This window comes from Centropristis striata, chromosome 13 (genome assembly GCF_030273125.1).
Source record: "Centropristis striata isolate RG_2023a ecotype Rhode Island chromosome 13, C.striata_1.0, whole genome shotgun sequence".
NCBI classification, from domain to species: Eukaryota; Metazoa; Chordata; class Actinopteri; order Perciformes; family Serranidae; genus Centropristis; species Centropristis striata.
The window spans coordinates 28,706,668-28,728,027 of NC_081529.1; the positions used below are offsets into that span (position 1 = coordinate 28,706,668).

The window sequence follows — 21,360 nt, forward strand, 5'->3', positions numbered from 1 at the left end:
TGACTGTTGGTTTCATACGGGACATCAACAGTGTCTCCTGAGTCTGCACCTCATACAACCCCACATCATAAAAATCCAAACCATGCCGTTAAACTTCCAAACTAAAATCTTCCCACGTAGACTTTAATTTAAAGTACTTTCCAGAATGTGTAAAGAAGTTTTAAAACTAAAATTAGTTTGGAGAAACACAGAGACGTTCAAAAATTTGCTTTCTACATGCAAGACTGATATATATTAAAAAATAACTTTAGATTGCTAGAGAAAAGAGGCGCTGAATGAATAAAATGTGTTGGACAAAAGGAGCCACTTATTTCCAGATTATTGTCAGGCATCAATCTTTGAGACTCTTTCAGCTCTCTCTGCCCCTGCAGTGAATGAGTGGCACTGGTATTACTCATTATGTCGGCAGAGAGGGAAGATTAAGTTGAAGAAGGACTGGAAGGTCAAAGTTTAAAGCTGGCCTATGGGAAGTGACCCTTTGTGATCCCTCACTTCCTGGTCAGCTTTGGAGTATTTTGCTCCACAGTGGGCATGCAGTGTCTACTAAACAAGGAAGGCATTGTATGGACTCTGTTGGGAAGGCGCCAAGTCTATGTTGGCAAGGATGAAGCCTCACTATGTGATCAACATCTTACGACTCTTTATCAATCCTGTTTGACTGATAAATTGACTGCTCCCACCGATTAAATGCATTCAGAGATGAACGGCGAATAAGTTTATATGTGGAAATCCATTAACTCTATTTAAAATGTGTAAAACTTTGTGAGTGGAAGTTTACATTTAACTGCAGCCTAAAGGTGCGGGTGTGCGGAGGAGTGTAGTATGTTTCGGGCGGTTTAGAGTGCTCTCCTTCCTTCAATGTCAGCCAGCCGTGGACATGCCTCGGAAGGGAAACGGCCTCTGGCAGACATGAGGGAGTAGAGCGCGGCGGAGCCCCCAGACCCATACTATGTGGTCATGGCTGAGTGCAAGCCAGGCCAGACCTCCTGGGGACACACATGGCTGCAGGAACCTCTTTTCTCTTCAGTGGAGTGAGACAGGGTTAGCAGAGCACCGCACAGACAGGAGGACAGAGTGGAAAAAGAAGGGATGAATCATTGTTTCTGAGCTTATGGCAAGAATGAGTCCTCCATGTTCAGATTTCAGTGTTACATGCTCGAGCAGAATCGTGGTGGAAGTTGATCTTATGATTGACAAGGACATGTTGGAGTCACGACTCGAAAAACAAATAAACAGATGTTGTTACGGCTGTTTGTGAATTTTTACATGGGCGGATATTGAGATAATGGGCCCCTGGCATAGACATGCAAAAAGCCCCATCACTACCTCTCAAATAGGAGCAACACATACATTTTAGTTGGTTAGACTCTTTTGTTGTTTGGTAGTTGGTTTTTGTCTGTGGTTTTTTTTACCCCCTTTTTCGTTTTCAGTCCATTGATGTTGTGTCTATTAGTGGTTGTTTTGCTCTTTTTCATAGTAATATTGAGTCTCTTTTTAGTCATTTTGTGTCTCTTTGTAGTAATTTTGTGTCTATTTGTGGTTGTTTTGCCCCATTTCATCGTAATTTTGTGCCCATTTTTTAGTCATCGTGAGTCTCTTGTCGTCATTTTGCATCTCTGTAGTCATTTTGTGCCGCTTTGTAGTTGTTTTGCCCCTTGTCATAGTTGTAACGAGTCTCTTTGCAGCTGCGTTATGTTAAAATAATTGATTATTTTCTATATTGGTAAATGATTTTATGCTTTATTTCTGCTTCTCTGTGGTCTGTCTCTGTTCTCTGTGAGTGACGCAGGTCACTATCAAAGGTCAAACCTTGACTGTAATAAATATCTCTATGCATTTATATTAAGTCAGACAATATGATTTTGATACAATGATTATGTTTGTGTGTTAATTTTGGTTTAGAAACTTTGACTACATATATTTCATTGTCTGTTTCATATTTTTTAGACTTTTAGAATCTATGTGAGACAGTGAAATTCCTTTGACTCTGTAGACATACTATCTTTGTGAGACACTAACAAGACAGAATGTTTTTTGTTGAATGTTCTGGAGAAGAGGCCAGGTCAGGATGGCCTTGTCCGGGGCAGCAAGATCGTATGCCCAGCTGGCATTGACGTGCCGTTGTATTAATTAAAACTGGCGAATCAGCGATCAAGAGGGCGGGACTTCCTGGAGGAAATCGACCAGCATGTTTTGTAAACAATTGTAAGGTTATTTTAATGGGTTCCAGGGAGAGAGTCGTGGTTCAGACTTCACGAACTGAAACACGTCTGTTTGTATTCAGGGACATGAGTTTTTGAACCCGGAGATCTCTGTAAAGTGCACATTTTTTGACGTATTGTAATAAACTTTTGTTAAACTGAGAACTTGGACGTCTCCAGCTCTTCATTTCCCCATCAACGAATGTGCAGAAAAATGGTGAGGTTTTTTCTGTTGGTGACAGATTATCAATTTTCAAGGTTTCCTCATGCAATTTTTCTAACAGTTACATCATTTTGTAGTCGTTTTTCTGTGGTCACTTTGAGTCTGTTCCTGGTTGGTATTTGTCTCTTTCAGTTATATATATATTATAGTTATAGATGAAGGCCAAGGGGGGAAGGGGCCCCAATACTTTGGGCCCCTGTCCCTGTGCCCGGTAAGCCTGTTCTGTAATCCATCCGTGCATTTATAGCAAAAACAGCATTAAACTTTGTTTGAATACACTGTTTCAGTCTGCTCAGGCTGGAGGTGAATCTAGCAGTTGTGGTTCTGCTGGATGGAAAAACACAATTTAATGCTAAAAATGTAGTCCAGCCCAAAGAGGCTATGACACAATCTCCAGATTCATAAAGGAAACTGCTTGTTGCTCAAAAACTAGGGGAAGAACGAAAGAAACAGGAGCTGCGTTTCCTTCAGAATAACTCTTCCTTGTGAGAAAGCCATACCCACATTCTGACATACCTGCAACAATCCCTGAGCGTGGAACACTGCACTGATGTTGAGAGGATGGGCTGATTTTTCACAATCTTCAGCACAGGCATCTGAAGCTCTTTAAGGCAAGGACACCGGAGACGCTCTGCATCCTCCCCACTCCTCCTCCCTCCACGTGTGTGTGGTCTCCTGCTGCCGGCCCTGCAGTTCCAGGGTTTACAGGTCAAGAGGTCAACACTGGGTACTGGAATGTTTATGTTCACTGCTCCTGTTAACACCAATATCCGTAGTGCTGCGTTTTGCACTCCTAGAGGAATACCTCAGTCTATCTTTGAGGAGACAAAGAGAAAACATTTTTTTCCTAATGATAACAGTTGTTGTTTGTCTGTATTACAATGTGTTTGGTTACTGTTTGGCTTACTGAAGTACAGGCAGATGTGGAGAATGTGAAAGATAAATTACTCTGGGAACAAGCATTGAAATTTAATCAATAAAATGACAACCAAGGAGAGTTGTCTTTTACTGAATGACAAACAAATGAACATAATGGTCACCAATGCTAATAGCATTTGAAATTTAGTCAAACTTTATCACCGCAGATGGAAGGAATAGAGAATTTTAAATAAACACATCAATGTATGCACCGTCACGTAACAGTAAAGACAGATCTTTCTCTCTGGGAGAGATATTCTGACTGCTTGCTTGAAACTTGGCACAGTTCAGATTCTATACATCTTCTTATGGGCGGGCCTACTCACTGGGGTACAGTATGCTCTCCCAGATACTGTGCATACATTTGGTCAGAGATATGTGCATTAAAGCATGGGAAAGGATGTCTGGACGCAATCCAGTTTTTTCATTCTCGCTTCCAACCACAAACACACAGTTGGGGCTTTGGACCATGGCACTCACTCTCTAGTTCTGTGCCAGCAAAACAACTCCACACACTCTCATACACACACACACACACCACACCCACACACTCCCCCTCCTCTCCTCTGTGCAGGACTACACAGCAGAAACGGGTGTTTGTTTATGACCCATTAAAAAAAAAGGAGAAAAGCAAAATAGTGCTGCAAACATAAAAGAAAAATGTTGGAGCTGCTTGGGGAGTGGTCCGGATTTTTTTGGGAGGGGGAGCTCACACACTAATGTGTGGGAGGGGAAAGGGAGCAGAGCCAGGCAAAAGGGCGGTATATGAACAATTTTGTATTCTGTTTCTTTTCTCCCCCATCCCCCACTTTTCACATCCCCTCTTTCCCTCCTTCATCCGCCCCCCACCTTCCTTTCCCCTCCCCTGTCCCCTCCACACCAGCAGGTTGTTTAATACTTTCCAGATTTCAGCATGCCATCGGCCTCCTGGAAGAGCTGCAAGTCTGCTGATGGAATTTGGCGGAAAAGGTTGTGGGTCCAGGCAGGGGCTTCTGACATAATAAACCTACAGGCGATGAGCGCCTCCCATTGGCGGCTCGTGTAAGAAAAAATAGGATTTTCAAAGTGAGTTGGAAACCAAAGGGAAATGACATTTGACAGCCTCTGAAGCAGATGAGAAACTGCATCCAGGGTGTTTGAGAGGGAGAAACAGCTGCAAGGCAGAATCAAATTACACTGACTTTCTTATGGGGGGAGGTGAGCGGAGCCTCCTGAACAAATTTGCCGTCTCCGGTATCAAGTTCAAAATGTGAGGGACAATTTCAACAATGGTGTTCACATTCTGGCTCTTCCTACAAATCATTCAAATCTCATTTGACAGTTTTGGTGATGAGTTTTTATGCAGATGTTGTCTGTAGACACTGTAAAATGTGGGCGTAGAAGTAAAAAATGAATAAAATAAGATAAGAGTCATCGATCAATATGATGTTTTGAGCTGCCAGATGATACAGAGATATTAAAAAAAGATTCATTTGCAACCCCTAAGTCAAACCAGCCATTTCTCTGACACACCCATCACCAGATGTGAGCCGCATGCAGCCGCTAGATGGCAGTAGATAACAAGCTTAAGACAGAGTGGTTTGCTGCTTGGCGCTGGACCATCAGCCCAAGATAAATTATTCAGTTAAAAAGAGTGATTAAAAAAAAACAAGACTTTTTGAAACAAATGCAAAAGTGGTGACTAGTAAAGATTTAGACTTTTCTTCTCAAAGAAACAAGCACAAAACAAAAAACCTAACAACCTCTAAAAAGAGTAATGACTTTATACAGACAGAGAAAAGTAGGATCAATAGCTCCACTGGTTTGTATTGACCACAACAATCAATATAAATGGCCCGTTTTTACCACAAGTGTAAGAATAATGACTTTTTCTAGCCCTCTGGCAGATTGGACGCTGGTATAATGTGACTGTGAAAAACTGAAAGTGGAAGGAGATTAAAGATCCCCCGAAGTGGAGATGAAAGATTGAATCGAGAGGGTGAAAAAAAAGACACAGAAGAAGAATGGAGCAGTGTTTTCAGCATGCAGTTTTAATGTGGAAGGACGATGCCGCAAGGTGAGACCTTGAACTGTCTAAAGCGCGTGTTAACAAAACAGAGTGCACTGAACTTTGACCGAGCCCTGAGAGGCTCACTAGTGTGTGAAAAGCCAAAGCACAGTGTGTAAAAATGAAATGTGACAGAAGAGTTGTGAGCCCCTGATGATGAGTGGGATCCTGACTGCCAGACTCATCCGTCCTCCAATCAGCAGGGCGAGAAGAATCAACCGTTTCATCACTGTTTATGAATGCAGCTCACCACGATGATAAACCTTTCCTCCCTCCATCCATCTGTCACCCCTTCCCATGTCTGTGCTGATGAGAATATAGCTGCTCCATAAGAGTAACAGATAGAAAAGCTTTTTAAAATAAGCCTTACATTCCAACTCTTCTCACACATTTACTCATGAGTCATCATAGCATTCTCAGCTTGTATAGCCAATACTTAAGAGACACATCCAACTAGGCCTCAATTGCTTCCTTCCTTCCTCTTCTGGGAGAGCCTAGAGAATAGTGACAGGAAACAGAGAAGGCAGTCAAGGAATTCCTCTGTTAACGCTGCTGATTGAGTACCACTTACACTGCATTATCTCCTGGTACACTGGGACAAAGCAGCAATAAAATATGCAGCAGGAAAAACGTTCAGGATTTTATTGAAAAATATAGGTTATTTTGGATAATACAGAAAAAGGTAACAGTAAAGAAGTAAGGCTTAATATACAACATTATACAGAAAGGGCAACAGACAAGTTCCCATTCGCACACAATTGTTAACCCTAGAAATTACCTGAATATAGCATGTAGTGTATGAGTAATTGGGAGTATAAATATCCAGTTATGCAAATCCATTCTTTTTTTTTTTCCTGCATGATTTGACATTATTTATTTCTATTTTTAACCTCCTTGCTGAAACTCAGCCTCAACTTAAATTCAACAGTGATTACCCATACAGAGAAAGAAGTGACAGACAGATTTGACAGGCTCTCCCAAAAGTGAGCTTTACAACTGAAATTATTTTTGGCTCGAAAATTATGATTTGGCACATCTGTCAGTTTCAGTTAAGGCAGAGAAATCAATCAGCGCAACGGAGCCTCAGTACTTCTGGCCGTGGCTTTTAATGATGCAAGAGATACAGTCAAGCTGCAATGACTATGCAACTTGCATAAAAATAGCAATCTTTTCTTTCTTTTTTTTTAAGGCTCTTGCATCTATTGCTGGCTGTCTTTCTTTTTCATCCACTCTATAAACAGACATAAAATAAACATAGCAAAGATTTTTTTTTTCCAAAGATAAAAAACAACAGGTAATAAACAGAGAATACTAGTAGTGTCTGGTTTAATTGCGGCTGCTGTTGGTGCACTGATTTATAAATACCCTCAAGCCTTTCTCATGAGTAGTAGTGGAAACTGCTTTATACATAAAGACAGCCCCTGGACTAATGAGAATGTTTTACACGGTTCGGTTGCACCACTGCAGCTGCTCGGATGTATGAAAACAAGGAAGGAAGTGGTTATCAAACGCTTTTCAGTTTCAACTTGAAATGACAGATTAGTAAGAGGAAGATAGCCAATTTACCTCAGTTATAGAAAATCTGTAAAATCATCATTACGGCTAGAGAATAGAATCTTTTCACTGGAAAAGAGACAACAAAGAATGTACAATGCCTCTCCAGTGGGTGCCACACACACTCCTCACACCTCTGGCTTCCTGTAGTAACACCATGGTTTATACTTAATTTAGGCCGATGCATCTTCATTAGCTTTACAACCCTGCTTTTCTCTAATTTACACTGAGGCTTAAGCCTGTGTGGCGCCCGCAGTGAATTAAAAGCAGAGGAGAATTTTGGTTTTGGGGCTTTGTGGTCCAGCTTTATAGCAGGAAACGGCAGTTCTTTGAGCAGCGTCACAAGGACCCTGAGTTACATAAGGGAGAAAACTCCGACAGATCTATGGCACTTTACTATAATATTTCCAGATGAAAGGGGCTCAAGGCAGGGCTTCACACTCCAGTGACAAACACAGCCCCCTTTATTGTGACAAGATACCCACCAGTGATCCTGTGGTGACAGAGGCCTTCTGTTCAGCTCAGACCTCATGATGTCCCACAGCCAGCAAGAGCAAGCACAAGAAGAAAAGAGGCGAAACAAATGAGAAAAGCACATGTGACGCGTCAAGTGAGAGGAAAGAGGAGAAAGAGAGAGAGAGAGAGAGAGAGAGAGAGAGAGAGAGAGAGAGCGTGAACTGAGCTTTAGTTATGGAAAGTGTTTTTCCTAAAAGTTTCTTTCTAACCCGTCTTCCCTGCTTACTTCTGGAATGTTCCATATTCAAAGAGTGGCTGCTCTTCCATGTCAGTTCCCTCAGTGTTCAAAAGGGAGAGACGGATTGACAGACAGTGGAGGGTAAGGCTCTCTGACAGATGGAGTTTGGGCTCATCCAAAAAGGAGCAGTCACTGTCTCCTTGCAGACCTACAAAGTAAGCGTCCTCCGTCTTCCCTCACAGTCCCATTCCCACAGTACCCGACTACAGTGTCTCATTTCCGTTCAAGTGCAAATCCACACTGTCAAAGGACTTGCTAGTTTCACAAAAAACCCATCCAGAGCTCTGTCCTATTTTTTTTTTTTTTCATACGCGGATCTCATCGTCTTCATCCTCCAAGAAGGAGGAGAAGTTGCTCTCCTCCTCCGGCGGGGCACTGAAGGTGGCGCTGTCTGTGTCTCCTGCATAGGTTTGGCTGTTTGGTTTCTCATCCAGGGCGGCAGAACCAGAGCTGGACATGGAGCAGCTGTCCAGGTGCTGCAAGTGTTTGGGACGAGTCTCGGGAGTGTACTCGGGGGTGTATGGACCTACATTCTCAGGGCCGAGATCTTCGGAGCTGGCTGGATGCATCAAGGCCTGCTGCTGCACTTCCTCCTCCTCCTCCTCCTCCTCTGCTTCCATCTCCTCCTCTGCATCCTCGTCTTTTTCTCTCTCCATGCTATCCTCTTCCTCGCCGTGGATGCTGAGAGGCGGCGAGGCGCGGCCCTCGCTGCTTTTGCCCTCCTCATAGCCGAGGTCATCATCCCCATGCTCCATCACCCCCAGGATGTCCCCCAGCATGGAGGGCCCCAGGTCCACATGGAAAGACATCACTGACTCGGCGTGCTTCATGCCGCCTCCGTAGTGGTGAGAGCTTTCCGGAAGCTCAGTCAGCACCCCAAAGTTACGCTCCTCCAGCTCCAGGAAGTGAGCGGCTGCAGCTGCGCCCCTGCTGTCCACCTCCCCCTGCTGCTTTAAAGGACTGGAGGACAAACTCTTTGCCACCAGACTGTCCCCTCTGTCCTCATCATTGAGGAAGGGCAGAGACATGGCGTTCTTCACATAGGTGGGCGACCCACCGGGGGTCAACATGTTGTCTCTCTGCTGGTCCACTCTGGTCACCGACTGGGAGCGTTTGCTGCTCCTGAAGGTGCGAGACAGGAGGCCCGGACGTGGAGAGCGGGGGAAGAAAGTGTTCTCGGGGGGAGGTTCTCCTGAGCGGGTGCTGAGAAAGGAGGTGTCTCCAAACGCGTCGCCACTGCGGCCTACATGCATCGTGTGGCGGAAGTCGCCCAGCGGAGCGCTGATCATCTCCCGGGTCAGGTCCATGCGGGAGCGGCGCTTGGTCTGGGAGGAGCCAGATACCAGCTGTTTTAGGATCGGCATGGTGGCTGGTTTGTTCTGCACAAAGAGGTCACGAAGAGGTTGCAAATCCTGAAAATAATCCTTGTTGGACACCTTGAATATGAATATTGATGCTCCTCAATTGCAGTCAGCCTGGGAACCTGGAAATGAAAATAGAATAGAATAAACACACAGAATGTATTTATTTCCTTTGATAAAGTGCATCTCCCTACCAAAGACAGTCTCTAAAGCCAAAAGAAACATGAAACAAACTAAATAAGGGTCATCTATAGGCATCCATTTACACCCACATTACATTGTGTACAATATGTACATTTGGCTTTTAAAGCTAATTTCTAAACATTTCTAAGAATTTTAATGTTCCACTAATTGCTAGAGCTGAAGCTACCAATTATGCAACTCCATAATGATAAGCAGCACTCTACCAACATCTCTGTGTGATGACCTCTGAAATGCACTAGAGAAAAAAAAAACATAGGGAACACCACAGGATTCTGCTTTAAAACTGCATTATAATTGAGAGCAAAACACCAACCACAGACCAACATGAATCGCAGAAGGATAGTTGAGGGCTGCCAGAGATTTTCTGGTGCGAAGCTCAACTTTGACTGCACGGCACTCAGTGTGTGACTAAAAGCTAATCTTCTAGTCACAGACAAAGTCAATTATACAAGAACAATGATACCCCTCTCAACTGAGTATGCATTTCAACCGTCACCGAAGCATTGTTTTGACAAATGCATTTGAGAATGTGATCAGAGACATGAGAAAAAAAAAAAAGAGTCTTCTTCTTTTAAGCTCCTAAAGGTTTGTGACTGACAAGTCGATACAAAACATGTCTGCATTATTGAAACGTGCAGCCCAGACAGAGGAAACCTCACCACAGGGTGACAGTCATCACTGCCACTTCCGCAAGGTGCTGCACTGGAGGACAAGTAGCATTAACGATACATCCCGGCACACAACATACACATAAAAAAGAGCACGGTCACGGTGGTCTGCAAAAATGAAGTGCAAGCAGTTTCTACAGACAGGCAGACATCAGAAACACATGCACCTCTGACTTGTGGGTGGAAAGTCTCTATGGTTACACGTAAGCAGGCCTGAAGAAAGTGCTTACCTTGCCGTCTGCAGCGTGCCCCTCTCTGACTTGCACATAGTGCCTCTTTTTCTTTGTTTGCCCACGCTTAGACAGGAGGATCATTAAAACAGTCAGCGACTTAACCTTGACTTAAGATTTCTTGCAGGCAAGCCTTCAAAAGGTATTTAAGTCAGAGTTGTTTTTGTGCCGTTGGGAGATTTCGGCTGTTTAAAGTGGCAGGCTTTTTAGCGAGTTGACCTCGTTCTTCTGTCTCCACCCCCCTCGTCTTTGCCAGCTGAGCCTCCACTCTTCTTCCTGTTAATGCTCTCACCTGCTTTGGTTTCCATGGAAACACCCTCCTGCACGCAAGCAACAGCGTTTCCTGTCAGGGGCTGCGGAAAGCTTCAGGCCTATGCAAGCATGCCACACATGGCCTCCTTCTGTGTCAACCCACAAATCGTACAATACACCCTTTTAATGGGATGTCTGCTGTGTTTTCACTCCATCCATGTTGTGTGTGTTTGTATTGGTAAAACGGGAATTAATAAAAACATACAAATGTTCTGGTGCTGTAGTCAAGGAAATCTATATCGAGTGTAACATATACATGAGTGCAGCATTTTTGAGTGAGACCCTGTGTGAAAACTTTCCATCAACTCCGAATGGTTTTGTGCCAAAACACACAAACAAAAGCATTTTTTTTCGCAGAAACATGTTTATTATTGAAGTTCCATGCTCGGTTTTGTTTTTTTGGAAAATAATGAGAGGGAAATAATTCACACCCAGCCAGAAAACAAAGTTTTTTTTCCTGACTAGTTAGCTTCTGGGTGGCATAAACAGGCGAGGAAAAACAACCAGCGGATGAAACAAGGGGAGACGTAGAAAGCCCGCCTCCCACTCCTCTATCTCACGCCCCCGGGCCAGGATCAGGCTGAACAGCTCAGCGGTGCCCATTGCAGGGACATGGGTGCAAAAATTTGTTACAGACCACCAGGCAGATTGTTCATCAGCTGAATCTAAACCAGAACCGGCACAGGCCTTTAGCAGCCACAAACCTGATTCACAGCCTTGGAGTATTTATAACTTTGTGCGTACGTACATGCACGTGTGAGTGTGCACGTGAATGAGAAAGTGGAAAAGGGCCTGAGAAGGCAGCAGTTAGCGTGGGAACTACGGGGTCACAGCAGGGGGATTGACTTTATAAACAGACTTTCACAACACTCGGGGTCTGGCTGCAGCAGAGAACCCACTGGAGACACAGAATGTGGGACAGAAACAGACAGGACGAGCCAATGAGGCACATCTGCATCATTTCATTCTGATGGCGAAATCGGAAACCATGCACACACATTCCACACTGACCTACAGACCTTGAGCCCTTTGAATGACATATGATTTTGAAGATGACTGACCGGTCTTGCAGTGTGGATGTGGTATTTCTCAACTGCTGAGTAAAAAGCAGCAGAGCATGCAGTGATAAACTTGAGCGCACTGGGAACTCTTCCAAACCGTAGCCAACGCCGCTTTACTTCTCTCATCTTTTCACATCTGCTTGGGTAAATGATATTCCAGCCCATTTCCCCCCAAATGTATTTATGTCATGGGAAATGTAATGTTAGCTCTGTTTATAGATCACATAACTCAATTATCAATATAAATACCTAGCCTGGGTCTAAAGAGGGTTCTAAAGCCGCTTAAATATCATACAGTCACAGCCACTACTTTGTGGGAAGAAAAAATACACCCACTTTTTTCTGAGGGAAAAGCACCAAAATAACGTAGAAAGGAGGTAAACAGAAATGGGTTCTTTTACTCATGCATATAGCTATTAAGAGCACAAGTGAAGCAGTTTCCAAGCACTTTCAAGGTAAAACAAACATTTCCAGGCTCTCTAAGCTGTAATTTTCACGTCTTAATTAGTAAATGCCATTGCAAAAAAGTTAATAGAATCAATCAATTGCATCAGGCATCACTGTAATTTGACACTATTTATTTTTTATAGTTTTTCAAAATTAATTTTGATTGTATCTTTTGATCATGTTCATTCAATGATTTCTAATTTCCAGAGAAAGGGACCAACAGAGGAATTATCTAGCTATTAGCTTAATTAGCTCTTCTGGTTCAACATGCCAGGAGACAATATGAAGGTAGATTGATTCATTTAAAAAAAAAAAAAAAAGATTTTTGGTTAACATGAGTGACTGTGTGGCTGAAACATGTTTCTTCATGTATATTCAAATTCAAACATATTTCTAATCTTGAAAACCAAACTTTCAAGACATTGTTGAAAACCCTGTGTACTGAGGGGTTAAAAAGCTGAGAGAGTTCTGAGTCAGAGTGTAACCTATGATATATTTGCACAGGATAATTTTACCATGAAGGAAATGCTGCAAACATCACAGGAAGTGCACAAGCATGCTGAGGATATGACTCAAAAATCACTGACATCATTAAAATGCATCCAATCCGGTTTTACCGCTCAGCTATCATACAAAAGCATCAGAAGCCTGCATTTATATGCGTGACACAAGTCTCCTGTTAAACCTGAATAAAGTGTGTTTAAGACGACGTAGGTTTTCACTTCCTGTCAATTCTCTCACACGGCCCACTCAACACTAATACACAAGGGATCACTCACAGACACACGCTCAAACATGACTAATGGACCATTTCCCTGATTGAGTATTGATGCATCTCTCTTGTGCTTAATTTGTCTAGTGTGTATTCTACTGTCTGGGAAAGGATGCCTGCTGCTGTGTTGGGGGGCGCTCTGTCTGCTTCATTTGAAGCCACTGACCTGGATGGACAACAGCATGACCTGAGGGTGAAAAGACATTGGGGGGTGGGAGGCCACATGCGCCCAAATGAGAGTAAAAAACACGGGCTAGTTTCCTCCGTCCTACTGGCCTCTCAAACTGCTCCGCTTGTAAAAATCACTGATGATCAAACCTTTTGCAAACATCCCATTTGTTTGTGAAAACTCATTCAGTCCCATATGTTAAAGTGCAGGAGGTATTGGTTAGTAATAGGCCAGCACACGCTCGCACACACATGTTCCAGTAATTAACCTGACAAATGGCCTCTGGAAGATAGGTATCTGCCTACAACTCAGTTAACGGGGCTGAATATCTCATTTACCAAGGAGCAGCCCAAGGACAAACAGTGGAAATTACATTATCTCTCAATCATACAGACAGAGAACAACATCGAGCTCAAGCTGCCCTCCGAGATAAATACAGCAATGAGAGAAAAAACACTGCTCTAATGAAAATGTACAAATAAAGCCATCCCACTTCCATAAAAGCCAGATTTAGCCATTGCTTAAATGGGCTATTTTATGGCACTCTAAGCAGCATGCCATTTGCTTGTGGTGTTTTGATTCAAGTTGTTGACCTACAGGGTATCTCCAGTGCCCTCCTGCCCCCCACATTTTACACGCCTCTCTTCACCATGCCCTTCCAATACAGCACAAAGCCGAGGGCTCACTTTGATCAAAGAGGAAATCCTCTGTGATGTAAAAAGCAAGGCAAATCCAAAATGTGTTACTGTGAAATGCTGAAAATGATGGGGAAATGTCAGGCATGCTAACAGAGCATGTTCATACCAACCACGGGCTGTCTGTGTTTGCTTTGTCTTTGTGACCAACCATTTTATCACACTTGATAGATTTAGAGCTTAAACAAAACCCGTTTCCCATCAGAACTAGCACATGTATGCAGGTTTTATAAATGCTGGAAAACCTCCTGGTCAATAGATACGTATGTCTTGGTTTGTTTTCTGGTGTGGCACATACAGACAAGTAGACAGTTTAAAGCAGCATGGAGGCTGTGAAAATGTGACTGTGGTTGCGTCTTCTTCAACTTTTACTTATTGTCTTAGTCTTTTAAACTTTTGGAGCGTTAATTGACAAAAAACAAGGCAGTTGAAGGCGTCACTTTGCACTCTGGTAAACTGTGAAGGGCAATTTTTTATCATTTGGCCAAAAAAACCCTCATCAATTGATGAAGAAAATAACTGAAAGGTATATCAATAAGGAGCCTTATATAATCCAACTAGGAAGGCCAAAATGAGATGTCTTTAATCATAAAGACATGAATAAAAACACCTCAATAGGGATGCACATTTAATCAAAATCTTATCTAAAAGCATTACAGACAAGTGCAATATCCAGTGGTATTGTCAAAATACCACTCTGAATTAAGCATTGCTCAGAGATGTCTCTGCTTCTCGTATTTTACAGACAAAATAAATATTTGTTTGGTAGAGATTCTTGCCCAAAACAAAACAAATCACATCATGATCATTCTAATATGTTTTTCAATGAAAATGAAAATAATTCCCTCCAATTGCAATATCAGTCAAAATAATCACAATTAGATGCTTGTCTTCAAACTGTGCAACCCCACACAACAGCACTAACACAAGTCTTCCACAAACTAAGAATAATTCCTCTGAGATCAGGAACGAGAAGATAAAAAGCCTACCTGTGTGTTTTTCCCAAACACAGACAGAAAAAAAACCTCACATATGAGTGTTTTTTCCTTCCCCACACATACCTGGCAAGCTGGTGTGTTATGCTAATGTCACACCTCGCCCAGCAGGACACTCTGCTCAGTAAGGATCAAAGCACAACAGATTTTTTTAGAGCTTCCCTGCTAATAAAAGTGCCTTTAGGGTTTTTGAATTGGCATTCAAATCAGTAAGTACCAACACTGTAGTTATCCTTAGATCAGTGAGTGGGATATTTGAGGTAAGCAGTTTGGGCTGGAAGAACAAACTTACAAGAGAAGTGTTTAAAAATAGCTTTCAGTATTCAGGTACATGATTAAACACCTAAACAGACTGTTAAACCATGATATCAGTGTGGAACTGCAGGCCAGCTATAAAAGTCTGTATTAGTTACGAGCAGGTCGGAGAAGCCAAAGAGAAGGAGGAAAAGTGATGGACAGATGAGGACCGGGACAGAGCAGAGATGCTTTCAAAAGACCCCCGACAGCCAATGAAAGGGTTCCTGGCAGAGAATGGGCCCGCAGCGAGTCATCCCGACGTGTACCATCTGACCTCTGATACCCGAGAGGAGATGACTCGTCTCTTTTACATTTACAGCCGACACAGCCTCCAGACACGACACTCCATCTCTTTCTCTCCGTCCTCCACTTTGGTGGAACTGACAGCTTTTATTACAGACACAAACAGCGGATGGCAGACAAGAATGCTGGTACTCCACTGCACCGCGTTCAAGAATGAAAAGTGCTCTGTTGGTTAAACAAGACTGATACATCATTTTCATGGCTCGACAATACCCTTTTATACACAAACAATACTGTTCATTCCCCGCTCTGTGTTATCATCTCTGATTGGAATAAAAAAAAAAGTTCCAAACATGCGACTGAAATGGCAGCCAGCATGGCTCGACATCAACGTCATCTGTGCGCTCGGCATGCCATCTAAATACAAATGGAGGGAGGCAGACATTGGCACTACTCGTGCATTTTGAGTATCTCAACACAATCAGAGAGAATAAGCAGAGTGGAGGTTGACATTGGCGGCATCAACACAAGAGCAAGCCAGAAATAACCACTTAACATTATTTTGAATGTTTTCTATAATGAGCCTTGGCCCACAACCTTAGCAGGCTTTTTATTCTCATCCAGTTGGACCTGCAAGGTCAAAGACCAGCTCCACGTCTTTAATAAAGCTCATGTCACACAAAAGACGTCTGAGCACTCTTTAACATATACACACAGAATTGCAAGAATCTGACTAATTACTAGTGAGATAAATGACCGACACCAGTAACCCCCGACACGGCAATTAGCCCACTGCTTCTCAAAAGCATAGCCACAAATGATGGAAGTGTTCACAGAAAAAAACGTGTTAGCGTGTTAAAGAATATGTCCACAGGAAGGGCAGGGAGAAAATGAGGCTGTAAACCCTCCCATCTCTCCGGAAATCTACTCAGACTGCCCTTCCTGACCACTCGTAATGTAAACAAGTCCTCCATCATACTGTGTTACTGATGGGCTAACCAAACAAACACAGCTCATATCTCCACTATGTAATAATCTACAGGGCTGTGGGCCACTGCTGGGACTGTGTGTCCAACAACTAAATGAAACGTGCATCAGTACACGGAGTGCCTCAGGTTCAACAACTTTCATTTAGGCTGAACACAAGCGCATCTTCTCCACAGCAGATAGCAGAGTCCATAGAAACAAAACTAAACGGATATTTCCATCGACATAACACAATGGTGGGCAGACCGTTTTATGTTTTGTTGTAATATCAACCTGTTGTAGCAGACCCAACTTGCACAAAGTTGCAACCCAGACTCACTGTTGCCACCTGGTTCTGGTCCCTTCAGCTCACTCCTGCCACTAAGGGATTACTTTGAGGACAGCAAACTGCAACGCTAGCTAGATGACAAGCTAGCTGACTAGCCAACAAGCTAGCTGACTAGCCAGCCGTTCATCTCAAGTCTGCCGACACACTTCAGGGCCTCACTCAGTGCGTTTACATGCACACTTTAATTGAGCTATGCTCAAAAAACGATTTTGATGTCTAATTGGACTTCTGTCCTTGTCCCAGTTTACATGCAACTGAGAAAATCAAATAACTGACGGGAATGTGTCCTCCTCCTTAACACTGGGTGGCGATATACATAATTTCAGCGGGTTAATGTGGGCCCATGGGGCAGAGAATGCACACATGCTGGTGAAAATCCTATTCAAATCGCATAATCTGGGTGTCTTAATCGGAGTTGGACTAACATGTTTACATACACTTCAGTTGTCCAGTTATAGTCAGATTAACCCATTGACGCCTAAAACGCCTGTAAAACCTCTGGGTGATTTTAAAATAAGCCCCTAAAACCTGAAGTTTTTCTGGAAATTCAACAGAATTGTCAACGCGTCCTACTAAATAATAGATTTTTCAGCCTCTGTAGCAGATGGAAATGAAATTCAAAACATATTTGAGAGCTTATACAAATACTACAAAACGACGTATCCGCTTTCCAGGCTTCAATGGGTTAAGGCAATAATTTGTGCCATGTCAACGTACTGACTGATGTGTTGTTTACATGAGGTCACAAGGTGCTGCAATTAGCCAGAGTCACTTAAATGACATAACTATAACCCCCCAAATGAAGCACAAGTAGACTTTATATTTCACGGTTATTGTTCTGACATTTCCAATTGCCCTTGAAGGCAGCTTCATTCATTTTACAGCAGCAAGACAAGAAACTGAGCTTTATGCCAGAGATGTTGCACTTAAGTTGTTTGTGGCCCCCTTCTCCCAGCCAGCGAAAATGTTTCTGTACTCTCTCACCAACTCGCTGGTGTGATGTCAGTTGAGTTTGCACTACAAGTTTTTGGTTCAGCATCACATGTGATGCCAGCCACCGCAACCCAAACATATTAAACCCACTCAAATAATGAGATTGCCTGCATTTTTACCACACTGCCAGATCTTGTCTGAATGTGGCCTTACGCTATCACTGCAGCTGAGTCACAGCCGATGACAGGCCCAGCCTTGGGTCCAGGTGTCGTATTGTTTGCTACCCAGGTCAGACTGTCACACACTGGCCAGGTGTCTTTTAAGAGCTGCAGAAGAGGAGCGAGGTTACTCGAGTGGAAACCTGTGCTTCTGAGTGGGAAGAATGCAGGGAAATTATGGCATTCAGAGAATCTTACTTTAAAGTGCGAGAGTGCCATAATTATGGGGGTCAGAACGGCAGAAAAGCAACAAAATGCACACGCTGGAGCAAAGCCAAAGAAGTAGCTATCAGACGGCTGTCAAAGAATTTATTCTCCAGAAAAAAGGAGAAACCACTTGACTTGTGCATGGCAACCGTCTCACTCTTGAGTGGATAATAAGCGTTCTCTCTCAGAGTTTAAAATCCAATTATTGGATTAATACAAATCAAGGAGCCAAGACTGGGACAGACAGAGACAAAGGAAAAGACTATGCTGTCAACAAATACCAGCCTCCTGGTCAGCCATTATAATATTTGTGCAGTGTCATTGTCCACTGCTACACTCATATCAACTGATTCCAAGATTTACAACAAGGAAACAGGATGGTAGAAAGAATACACATTTCCTCTGGCTCACAGTACCAACCCCAGCCTACTGGGTCACAATGCAAAGCATGCTGGGTCTGACTAGAAAACAAAGCCCCCAAACAAAAGACACAGGAACAAACACAGCATTCACACACTGAAATATGAGACACTCTTAGAATTTGATGTTGGGACAACAAGGTTATAGAAAAAACAAAAAATGTAAGTGGCAGGCTGGGTACTAATGAGCTGTTGCTTTATGTAAAACTAGCAAACCATAAATTGTGTACCGAGAGAATTAAAGTTTTCAACAACTAGTAAATTTTCCACTGTGCTGGAATTTTTATGCAACATTCATAGGCTTTTGGTAGTAACTCAACAATGACAACAACCCAACATGTTACTTATGCTGCACATCCTTCAAAAAGGCCCGTCATGTCCTCTGTAATAATCCAGCGGTTTACTATCACCATCCTCTGAGGCCTTCAGTTTATATTGGTATTTCCTGGAATGTGAAGGGGCTGGACAGGACACACACATTGCCACAAATGAGCACACAAACTGCAGACATGTTCAAACAGGGGTGCACGACCATACACTCACTGGCCACAAATAACACACTAAAGCTGCACTTCAACATCACCGCAGAAGGATTTTGAGATGCTGATTATCTCCGAAATGAAAGTGAGGCACATAAACTTGTTCACTTTTGTGGACTCAATTCTGAACAGGTTGTGTTTCCTGGGCTGCGAGCCAGCCAATGCTGTCTACACTGTGCTGAGTCCAATAACAGAGTGGTTGGCACAGTGTCCAACACCACACGGAGGAAGGATAACTTTCACCTTCAGGCACTAAACCCATGTCTCCTGTAGGCAATTATACGCTTTGTAATTTAAGAAACAGAGGAAAGTAGTGGGAGCAAAACTTGTGCAGGCTGGTTTGGAAATGTGTCGCCTGTTGCGGATGCCATTTCAGAGGCACTTCTGTGGAAAAAAGTAAACAGCCTAAGCCTATGACACATAAATCTTGGCGATAAGACTTGCTTGTTTGCTGTGTCATCACCCTAAATCCATCACAGCGTCCAGGCAGGACAATCTGACATCTCACAAAGCCCTCTGTGTGTGCTGGATGAGACAGGTCAAAAGTCACATTTAAACCTGCGAAAACAAAGAAAGCCACCCAATTTGCCTCACAAGCAGAGACGTCTGATAACATTATCTCCTCAAACAATGACTGAGAAGGTCTTATCTGTATGGTGGTGATGTGGTGGTGGCCTGTAGACCTGAGGGCCCATCACCTTATTATCCCAGTCAATGAGCTCATCAGATGCCACCGTGACGCCCCTGCCAAGCAAACCGAACAGCACTGCCAAGTAAACAGGCTCTGGGATACGTGGGTAATGAACTGAACAAACATGACAGGCGTGCACAGCATGACGGGGCAGAAAGTGTGCAATATGTGACTTTTTGTTTTTTTTTAGTCCATGCAAGTGTGCCAATACCACTTCCTCTACTACCTGAAATAACAATTCTCTCACTCTTGAAGAAGTTAACACAAGTGTCTCAAAATGCTCCAGTATTGACAAAAAACCTGCCTGTGTACACATGCATTACATCCACTCAATATACGCGTTTTTAGCTTTAAATTTAATATTTTAAGCTCACTCTTTGTTCTAATATAAGGCCTATGAGAGTTTCCCTTTGGTGAAAGGAGATCAAGGCAAAAAATAAATAAATCAATGCATCAATTTAAGCTTCAAAACATGCCCAAATAAGCTAATATGATCAAGATATTAATGTTAATTCTGAGAGGCTGCAGACAAACAACCTCGATTCTCGCGATAATACAGATAAATGCTCCTACGTCTTCTTAAGTGTCCATTTGACAGCACACTTGCATTTATCAGTCTAGGCAGTCACTCACGTTACAATAAAGCTGTGATTCAGGGTGGGTCAATGGCAGGAGAACAATAAGTAGCTGACCACAAAAGCTCTGCGCACCATGCGCTCTGCTGAGACGATAAATAAAGCAGCGCTGCTAAATACACATTTGAGCAGTATAAACAAAGACAAAAGGTGCATTTTATATGGTGAAGTTTAAGTGCAAGTATAGACATTGAAGCGCACGCACTTACCGAGCATCCCCATTCATAAAGCCGGGTGCTGCTTGTGTTTTAGGCCCCCAGCAGGTTGACAATAGGGGCGCATTCATCAAACGGGGAAAAAAGACGTAAAGCGCTCAGATCAAACTCTCTGCTAATCCAAATAACTCTGTTAGACGGATAGGCCTATCTCTCTTTTTTATAGAAATTACTGATGCTGTCACCGCATTCACAGAAGCGATGCTGCTGCTCTGAAGCGCAATAAGTCACTAGTACAATGCCTCCTGCCTCGGTAGTGTGCTTGAACACGCCCTCTTTACAGGCTCCTTAAAGACACAGGCTGCCAGCATGGGGCCACTCACACAGCCTCGTTTCCTACTCCCTTAAAGGCGGATCTGTGTCATGAACTAATGACACACGATGAGATTGAACATTGAGTATAACTATGAATATAATGGATAGAAAAATGCACAAACAAGCATATCAGGAAAATTTTACACGGACAAAATAAGATTTTCCCCAGAGGAAAGTCCTTTTGGATTCACAATTGAACGGAATAAACTGGCCTAGAATATGGTTGTGTCCATTCCAATTCTGTCTCTCAAATAAGTAAATAACATTTTAAAATTTTGCATAATATTTACCCATTTAATAAATTAATTTTCAGGTTTGCTGATGTTGGTGAAATGTGCACTTTTTGTGGAGATGAGCCTTTACATTTATTTTATGTTTGCCCATTGTCATCTATATTTTGAAGGGATACAAGACTGGACAGCCCATTATTTTTTAACCTAAAGATATAATCTCAAAATGTAAAATCTAATTGCAAAACAGTATGCTTTATAACAAATCTTATGCTTCTGATGGGTAGGTTTAACATCCACAAGATGAAGTTTTCCAAATCCCTACCTAACTTAAGTGTTTTTACAAAATAATTTTATATAGAGACTTTAAAGTTGATGTCAAATAAGAAATGTGAATGCACTCTGCTACACTTTAAAAGCTTATTTTTAGAAATCCCAGAATAGAACCCATATATATATATATATATATATATATATATATATATATATATA

At 42.7% G+C, this 21,360-nt stretch overlaps 1 protein-coding gene across 2 annotated transcripts; it reads right to left on the reverse strand.

Annotated features, from left to right (window-relative positions):
• Positions 1–6,016: 6,016 nt before the first annotated feature.
• cdc42ep4a (CDC42 effector protein (Rho GTPase binding) 4a) lies at positions 6,017–20,578 on the reverse strand. Of its 2 annotated transcripts, none has more exons than XM_059348306.1 (2): positions 20,318–20,578; positions 6,017–9,180 (listed from the first exon to the last, which is right to left on the reverse strand). In XM_059348306.1, the coding sequence occupies exon 2, from the start codon at positions 9,059–9,061 to the stop codon at positions 8,003–8,005; it is 1,059 nt and encodes a 352-aa protein (XP_059204289.1). In that variant the 5' UTR covers positions 9,062–9,180; positions 20,318–20,578; the 3' UTR covers positions 6,017–8,002. The 2 variants fall into 2 exon arrangements, with proteins under 2 accessions (XP_059204289.1, XP_059204290.1); XM_059348307.1 differs by lacking the exon at positions 20,318–20,578 and adding an exon at positions 10,161–11,142.
• Between the last annotated feature and the right edge of the window lie 782 nt (positions 20,579–21,360).